This window comes from Prionailurus viverrinus, chromosome A3 (genome assembly GCF_022837055.1).
Source record: "Prionailurus viverrinus isolate Anna chromosome A3, UM_Priviv_1.0, whole genome shotgun sequence".
NCBI classification, from domain to species: domain Eukaryota; kingdom Metazoa; phylum Chordata; class Mammalia; order Carnivora; family Felidae; genus Prionailurus; species Prionailurus viverrinus.
The window spans coordinates 79,705,417-79,714,136 of NC_062563.1; the positions used below are offsets into that span (position 1 = coordinate 79,705,417).

Here is an 8,720-nt window from a genome sequence, read left to right on the forward strand (position 1 = left end):
CAGCTGCTCCAATTCCTCTCCTCTGGATTCTTGATAGTTTTCGGGGTGAGGGGAGGTGAGCTGAGCCGATCCCACGTGTCCCAGCTCAGTCTCCCCTCCAACCACCTGAGCCCCCACCATATTTATGGAGAGAAATTAGCCAGTGTGAGTCAACTTCATTGAAACAAGCAGAGCATCTTTTATGAAGTGGATCAAAAGGACAACAATGAAAATAGCCTTGTGTTCTTCTGTTTCTAGAAAACGTAAAGAACAAGAGAACTACATTCAAACTAAGCTGGAAAAGAATATTGCATGATCTGTGACTGTGGGAGTAGATGAGTCTTCTGGCTAATCCTCTGGCCTTTGAAATCACCGCAATCACTTTCTTCATCCTCCTTCTAATTTGCTTCATTTGCATCCTCCTTTTATTGGTGGTTTTTTTATATAAATGGTATAAATCCATGCTGATAAATTGGGATCAGATTTCAAGTCATGCTAGCAAATGTATCTAGAAATTATCTAAGTCAATTTATGATAGAGCCAGTAACGCCATAGCTACCTACTTTGTCCATTTAGGAATTTTAGGAAATCTAATTTCCTGTTTAAAAGTGATGTTCTATGCCAAGCATTCAATTCGAGGCCATTCTCCTTTTTCTGAATTTTTTTGCTTATTCATTTTCAGTTTCCAAAGCAAGAAAGATGTACAGACAGAAAAACGCCCTTGTGCAGATGGTAATGGAGGTGAAGGTTGTTTAGCTGCTAATGTGGAGGCGAACATTTCAAGAGACCAAGAAAAGTAAGTCTGTATTGTAGAATGTTGTAGAAAGTCATTTTGGGGTATAGCAATGGTGGCTAACACGCCTGAATTTCTAAAAATCCTGCTGATTGATTATCTAGGACTCTCCTGACACAAATCATAGACTTGGACGCACCCGTGAGGCCTGGCATTCTTGTCCAGAGACGGAGTAAAGAAGCATTGATCACACCCTTAGAAGAGAAAGAAAACATGGAAGAAGAGGGGGAGGACATAGTAAGAGAGAAGCAAGAACCTAAGAATGCTGAAGGAAATGGTCAAGAGGTGACGGACTTTTCTACTCTCAAGGGGCCGTTTAGAATTTGTTTAATTGAAAAGGTGGTAAATGACTTGGCTGGGTCCAATGATATGGCTTTGCCTGCAACTTAAGTTTTTACCTGAAAGGAGCATCGTGTCTGCAGTCATCCAAACCATCTTCTTAGCTCATCAGTCTGTGTTATTAAACCAGTCATACGTGCCAAATCTAGACACTTTCCCATTCTTTACTCTTACATTTGTGTTGTTCCTAATAGTTCCCCTTCATTGTGCTTTCCCCAGAATCCTAAGATCTCAGAGCTGGAGGAGTCCTTGGAGATCATCTAGGGATCCAGCCCTTGAGAAAATGAGATGAATTGCTCAAGGTCATTCTTCCCCCATAGCCAAGCTCAGGACCAGGCCCCACGCCCCCGTTTTGGTTCCAGGCTCCTTATACAACAGCATACAATCACCCCTGCACCTTCTCGAGCTCCCTGTTGGGGCTCCCTGATAGGGACAGTTCACATCTTCCCTTACACAAGGCCTAAGCCCAGAGGCAGAATGACAGTGCAGGGGACTCCTTTGTAACCATAGAAATACGAAAATGAGATCATGATGGATTACCGCTGCTTTCCTGTATCACTTAGAAACACTTCTTCTGTTTCTCAGGAACAATGCTTCTATATTTAATTTAAAATATAAATTAAATTAAAAATATAAACTTAGGTGTTTTAAAGAAGGGCTTGTTGCTTTCGTAAATTAAGCATTTGACTGTTGCCCCATTCTCTTGCAGGATGATGATTTGCAAAAACCACCCATACCTGTCACCAGAAGTCAATCAGCTGTTGAAAACCACAGAAGACCTTTAAAAGGAGTGACATTTTCTAGGGAGGTAATTGTTGTGGACCTTGGGAAGGAATACCCGAAACCTCAAAGCTACCCTTTAGAACATAAAGAGAGAAAATTAGCTCAGAAAAGTGTGGGTAAATGAAATGTAAACTTAGATGAACAATGAAATGACTGGGGGTACAAGATCATGATGAAATGGCAAAGTATGGGGAATTAAGCAAATACAGATAGTATTTTACCTTTGTGCAGAAACAAGTGGGCTACATGCAAAATTTTTAAGTAAAATACCCAGAGCTTGAATATAGTTTTTTTTTTAACTCGAATCTGAGTTCAAGAAATGTATTAAGTGTCCTTAAAACACTCTCTACTCAAACACTGTTCTAACATGTGAATAAAGTTATTTGTGTTTGTGCAGATGTCTGTTAGGCAAGTCATATTTAAGGGGAACTTTGGGGATAGCATGTTTTTGATGCTGTCATCACAGGCATTCATGACCAAATGACATTACTGTTATCATCATGGAAACTTCCAATAACAAGGACTAGAATCTCCTACTACATAATCCCTGTTGAACTCAGTCCTCAAACCTTTATTGTACTGACAGCTGCTTTGGTTTTTTTTTTTTTTAACATTTATTTATTTTTAAGAGAGAGAGTTAGAGCATGAGTGGGGGAGGAACAGAGAGAGAGGGAGACATGGGATCTGAGGCAGGCTCCAGGCTCTGAGCTGTCAGCACAGAGCCTGACACGGGGCTTGAACTCATGGACCGTGAGATCATGACCTGAGCTGAAGTTGGACAGTTAACCCACTGAACCACCCAGGCTCCCGAACTGACAGCTGCTTTGTAAGATTGCTAGAAAAAAACCCTACCGTCACCAACAAAACATCCTGTTGCTTCAGGCGAGTCCTGAGTTTACACTATTCTTGATTCCAGTAGTTTAAAATCTGCTGTCCATATGTGGAATAAGATAGTATAGGCCATTAAATCATCCAAACTGCTGCAGTAAACATTGTTAAATGTGTAAGAGGCCATGAGAGAGAGAAAAAGCAGAAGGGGTTCCTGGGTGGCCTAGTTAGTTAAGCTTCTGACTCTTAATTTCGGCTCAGGTCATGATTTCGAGGTTTGTGGGTTCAAGCACCGCATCGGGCTCAGCACTGACAGTATGGAGCCTGCTTGGGATTCTCCTTTTCTCTGTCTCTCTCTCTGCCCCTCCCCCAATCACTGCTCCTGTGCGCTGTCTCTCTCAAACTTAAAAAAAAAAAGCAGAAGGGGAGCCTGGGGCGGGGTGGGGGGGTGGGGGTGGGTCTCAGTCAGTTAAGCAGCTGACTTCAATTCAAGTCATGATCTCGCAGTTCCTGAGTTAGAGCCCTGCCTTGGGCTCTGAGCTTACAGCTCAGAGCCTGGAGGCTGCTTCAGATTCTGTCTCTGTCTCTGTCTCTGTCTCTGTCTCTGTCTCTGTCTCTCTCTCTCTCTCTCTGCCCCTCCCCTACTTGCTCTCTCTCTCTCTCAAAAATAAACATTTTTTTTAAAAAGCAGAAGACAGAAGACATAGCATTTGATTCAGGGTCTAGCACATTGTCATGTGTATGACACATGCTCAATGTTGAGTGATTGAAAGAGTAAGTGATACATTTAGAATGTGACTAATTCTAAATGAAGAGTACTGACACCCTTTGATATTGAGAGAAGTCCTTGTAGTCTGGGGTTGTTCCACTGTGAGAAGGAACTTAATGAATGGAAGGATTGGATAATACAAGCAGAAGGAAGAGTGTTTTTCAGCTGGGGAAAGGCATAAGCCAAAACAAAGTGAGAATGTGGGTCAAGTTTGGTGGACCCCAGTTACCTGGGGCTGTAGGTTGTCATTGAGAGTTGAGAGAGAACAGTGAAGTGTAGTGAGGAGTCAGAGTAAGGTCACTCTTGGGATTCTAGGCTGGAGGTATAGGGTGGAGAAGGGATAAAAGCAGTATGGACTTCAGGGAAGAGGGGAGGGATGGTCTACAAAAATATTCAGAGCCCGTGAGCTCTCTACCAGCACTTAAAAATCTGGGTCTTTCACCTGATGATAATATTAAACATTTTTTAAATTGTGGCAAAGTACACATAACATAAAATTTACCATCTTAACTATTTTTAAGTGCGTAGTTTAATAGTGTAAGGTACAGGAGCACCTAGGTGATTCAGTGGGTTAAGTGTCCAACTTCGGCTCAGGTCATGAACTCATGGTTCGCGAGTTCAAGCCCCGAGTTGGACTCTCTGCTGTCAGCACAGAGCCCGGAGCCTGCTTCAGATCCTCTGCTTCCCCCTGTCTCTCCCCCTGCCCTGCTCATGTGCTCTTTCTCTCTCTCAAAAGCAAATATTTAAAAATAGTAATAGTAACAATAAAAATAAAAGTAAATGGTGTAAAGTACATTTACCTTGGACAACCACCACCACAGAGTTCTTTGCATCTTGCAAAACTTGTAACTCTGTGCCTAGTAAGCCTAATCCTTCTTTCAGCCTGCCCCAACCCCTGGTAAGCACCATTCTACTTTTTGTTTCTATGAATTTGATTACTCTAAGTACCTCATATAAGTGGAATCACAGTATATGTGATTATTTCACCTAGCATGATATTCTCAAGATTCATCCATGGGTCAAGAACTTCCCTCCTTTTTAAGAAAAATTAAAGTATAGTTAATACAATGTCACATTAGTTTCAGGTGTACATCATAGTGATTCAACAAGTCAACACATTATGCGGTGCTCACCACAGGTGTCGCTACCGTCTGTCATCACACAACACTATCACAATACCCTATATTGTACCTTTTATCTCTGTGACTTATTCATTCTGTAACTAGAAGCCTGGACCTGCCCCTCTCCTTCACCCATTTACCCATCCCCCTTCTCTCCCCTCTGACAACCATTAGTTAGTTCTCTGTGTTCCTGGGTCTGTTTCTGGTTTTCATTTATTCATTTTGTTTTTTAGATTCCACATAGAAGTGAAATCATGTGGAATTTGCCTTTCTCTGACTGACTTATTTCACTTAGCATCATACCCTCTAGGTCCATCCGTGTTGTCACAAATGGCCAGATCTCATCCTTTTGATGGGTGAGTAATATTCCACTGTGTACACACAAATATATACATACACATGTATGTAATATATACATACACATCTCACATCTTTATCCATTCATCTATATCTGTGCACACTTGGGTTGTTTCCATATCTTGGCTATTATAAATGATGCTGCAATGAACATAGGCATGCAGATATCTTCTCAAATTAGTGTTTTCACTTTCCCTGGGTAAATACCAAGGGAATTACTGGATCATATAGTATTTCTATTTTTAATTTTTTGAGGAACCTCCATACTCTATTCCACAATGACTGTACCAATTTACATCCTCACCAGCAGAAACAAGGATTCCTTTTTCTCTACATCCTCACCAACTTGTTATTTCTTATCTTTGGGATTCTAACCATTCTGATAGATATAAATGTATCTCTCATTTTGGTTTTGGTTTTCAGTTCCCTAATGATTATTGATATTGAGCATCTTTTCACGTGTCTATTGACCATCTGTTTGTTATCTTTGGAAAAATGTCTAGGTCCTCTGCCCATTTTTTAAAAGGATTATTTATTTTTTTGATGTTGAGTTATATAAGTTCTTTATATGTTTAGGTATTAGGCCCTTATCGAATATATCATTTGCAAATATCTTCTGTCATTCTGTATTCTTTCATTTGTTTTGTTGATGGTTTCCTTCAGCTGTGCAAAAGCTTTTTTTCTGGTGTAGTCCCAATAGTTAATTTTTGCTTTTGCTTCCTTTACCCAAGGAGAAATATCTAGAATAATGTTTCTATGGATGATGTCAGAGAAATTATTGCCTATGTTTTCTTCTATGAGTTTTATGGTTTCAAGTCTCACATTTAGGTCTTTAATTCATTTTGAGTTTATTTTTTGTGTCTGGTGTAAGAAAGTGGCCCAGTTTCATTCTTTTTCATGTAGCTGTCAGTTTCCCAGCACCATTTATTGAAGAGACTGCCCTTTCCTTATAATACAAAGAATTCCCTTACTTTGTAAGCCTGAATAATATTCCATTTGTATGTACATACCACATTTTGTTTATCCATTCCACTTGTGTTGCTTCTTTTTTCTTGTGAATAATGTTGCTATGAATATTTACATCTTTATTTATTTATAAATTTATTTATTTTGAGAGACAGCACATGTGCATGAGCATGACTGAGGGAGGGGCAGAGAGAGGAGTGGGGAGAGAGAATCCCAACCAGACTCTGTGCTGTCAGCGCAGAGTCCAATACAGGGCTCAATCCCACAAACCATGAGATCATGACCTGACCTGAAACCAAGACTTGGATACTTAACCAATTCAGCCACCCAGACACCCCTATCTAAAATTTTAATATAAGACAATTCAGAGTTATGTGGATGATGATTTATTCGTGTGTATTCCTATATGATGTCATGGTTTCGTTGACCATATCTGCATCTGTATTTAGGGTACCAAATTACTTTGTCACAAGCTGAAGAGAAAAGATTAGAGGAGGAATTAATATGTAAATCATGCATCTATGTCAAATGAAGACCAATTTCCTGGTGATTGACTATACTAATTATGGTTTTGTAAATGTTCCAGTAGAAGAAAATGGTGGGATCATTGGCCATCAGTGCCCATGGTAGTACAGGCACACAGAATTTCCAGTAGGTCATTGGTGCCACAACTATGGGGTGAACAGTAGAACAGTCAAAGAACAAATGTTAATTTGTATTTTATTGGTTTTATGCTTTTGTTTGTATTTGATTTGTAAATTTGTTTTGTCTTCTGGTTGCATGAGAGCTCTAAGGATTAGAAGTTGATACCTGGTTTCATGTTTCTACATAGTAATGGGAGGGGGCAGAGGCATGAGATTTTTTCCTCCAGGATTAGGTTATCAAGAGTAGCAACCAGGGGCGCCTGGGTGGCGCAGTCGGTTAAGCGTCCGACTTCAGCCAGGTCACGATCTCGCGGTCCGGGAGTTCGAGCCCCGCGTCGGGCTCTGGGCTGATGGCTCAGAGCCTGGAGCCTGTTTCCGATTCTGTGTCTCCCTCTCTCTCTGCCCCTCCCCCGTTCATGCTCTGTCTCTCTCTGTCCCAAAAATAAATTAAAAATGTTGAAAAAAAAATTTAAAAAAAAAAAAAAAAAGAGTAGCAACCAGAAGATAAATGGAGATGGCTCTAGGGACAATTCAGGTTTGAAGGATGAGGATCCAGGATAGGGAAGTGGCAGCACACAAGGAGATTATGAAGAGAGTAACGAATGTCAGTTTCTGGTGAGATGTGGGAGGAAAATGAGGAGGGCACCAAGATGACTTCTGAGTTGGGATACTTAGGGACTGTCAGAAATAGGAAAGTCCAAAGAGGGGACTAATTGGAGAAAAGAGATTAGCTGGTTTTTAGATCTGTTGAATTTGAGGTATTTGCCAGAAATTCAACTGAAGATGCTCAGTGATCAGTAAAGCTTTCAGAGTCTGTTTCCATCTCCTAAGCCATGGATTCAGTGAAAAGTTGAGCAAGTCTTTCTAATGCCTACTGGTGCTTCTCTTGCAAACTTGCTACCTTTCCTCTTTAATTAGCTGTTGACCCAGGGACTGTCTTCAAATGACTACTCCAAGCAGGACACATCATCCAAAAGCCAAAAGGGAAATGTTTGATATTGGACTATTAAAAAAAAAAAAAACAAAAGCCTTCTGTTCAGCAAAAAATAACATCAAAACACTGACAGCAAACTGGGACGATTTTTAGAAAAAAAAATTTATACTGAAGTAATTTCAAATTTACAGAAAAGTCGCAAGAGTAGTACAAAATCGTGTGCCTTAACTCAGATTCCCAGGTTAGCAGTGTACACATTTGTTTCATTATTCACAGTCTCCATGTATACGTATTTGTGTCTTGTGAGCATTTGAGAGTAAGATGCAAACATGCTGTATCATTTACCCTTAGTACTTTGGCCCATACTTCCTAAAAATTGGGACATTCTTCCATATAACCACAGGTCGACCATCAGTTAACATTGAAACACTATTGCCATTTAACCTACATTTGAGATTTGCCAGTTGTCCCATTACATTTTTCTAAAGTCCAGGATCCAATTCAGAAAACGTTTTTCATTTTGTTGTGACATCTCTTTGATCTCCTTCAATGTGGACCAGTTCCTCAGCCTTTCCTTGACTTTTCTGACCTTGACCTTTTGAATATTGCAGGCCAGTTACTTTATAGAACGTCCCTCACTGTTTGGGTCTGCCTGATGTTTCTTTCTTTTGTTTTAAGTTTATTTATTTATTTATTTTGAGAGAGAGGACGCAAGTGGAGGAGGGACACAGAAGGAGGAAGAGAGAGAGAATTCCAAGCAGATTCCACAAGGTCAGTGTGGAGCGCCACTCAGAGCTCAAACTCACAAACTGTGAGATCATGGCCTGAGCCAAGACCAAGAGTCAGAGGCCTGCCTGATGTTCCTTTATGATTAGGTTCAGGTCATGGATCTTTGGCAGAAATATTCTAGAAGTGATTCTGTGATCTCAGTGCATCATATCAGGAGGCATGTGCTCCCAATTTGTCCCATAGATATAATGTAATTTAATTTTTATCACTTGGTTAAGATGGCATCTGTTGTTTAAAAAATATATATATATGGTGTCTGTTGGATTTCTCCACTGTAAAAATAATAAGTAGTTTTTACTTATTGAGAAACAATTTTAGTTGGCATTCTACTAAAAGGTAGGCTTTCCCTTTTCTCCTATTCATTCATTCATTCACTCACTATATTACAACTCAGTGTGAAGTATAGATTGGCACATGG

The 8,720-nt window shown here is 40.1% G+C and overlaps 1 protein-coding gene across 1 annotated transcript; it reads left to right on the forward strand.

Moving 5' to 3' along the window:
• The first annotated feature begins 3 nt into the window (after positions 1 to 3).
• CA3H2orf74 (chromosome A3 C2orf74 homolog) lies at positions 4 to 2,279 on the forward strand. Its single transcript, XM_047853796.1, has 5 exons — positions 4 to 144; positions 238 to 430; positions 662 to 775; positions 877 to 1,057; positions 1,821 to 2,279. Exons 2-5 carry the CDS (start codon positions 315 to 317, stop codon positions 2,016 to 2,018), a joined length of 609 nt encoding a protein of 202 aa, XP_047709752.1. The 5' UTR covers positions 4 to 144; positions 238 to 314; the 3' UTR covers positions 2,019 to 2,279.
• The last annotated feature ends 6,441 nt before the right edge of the window (positions 2,280 to 8,720 follow it).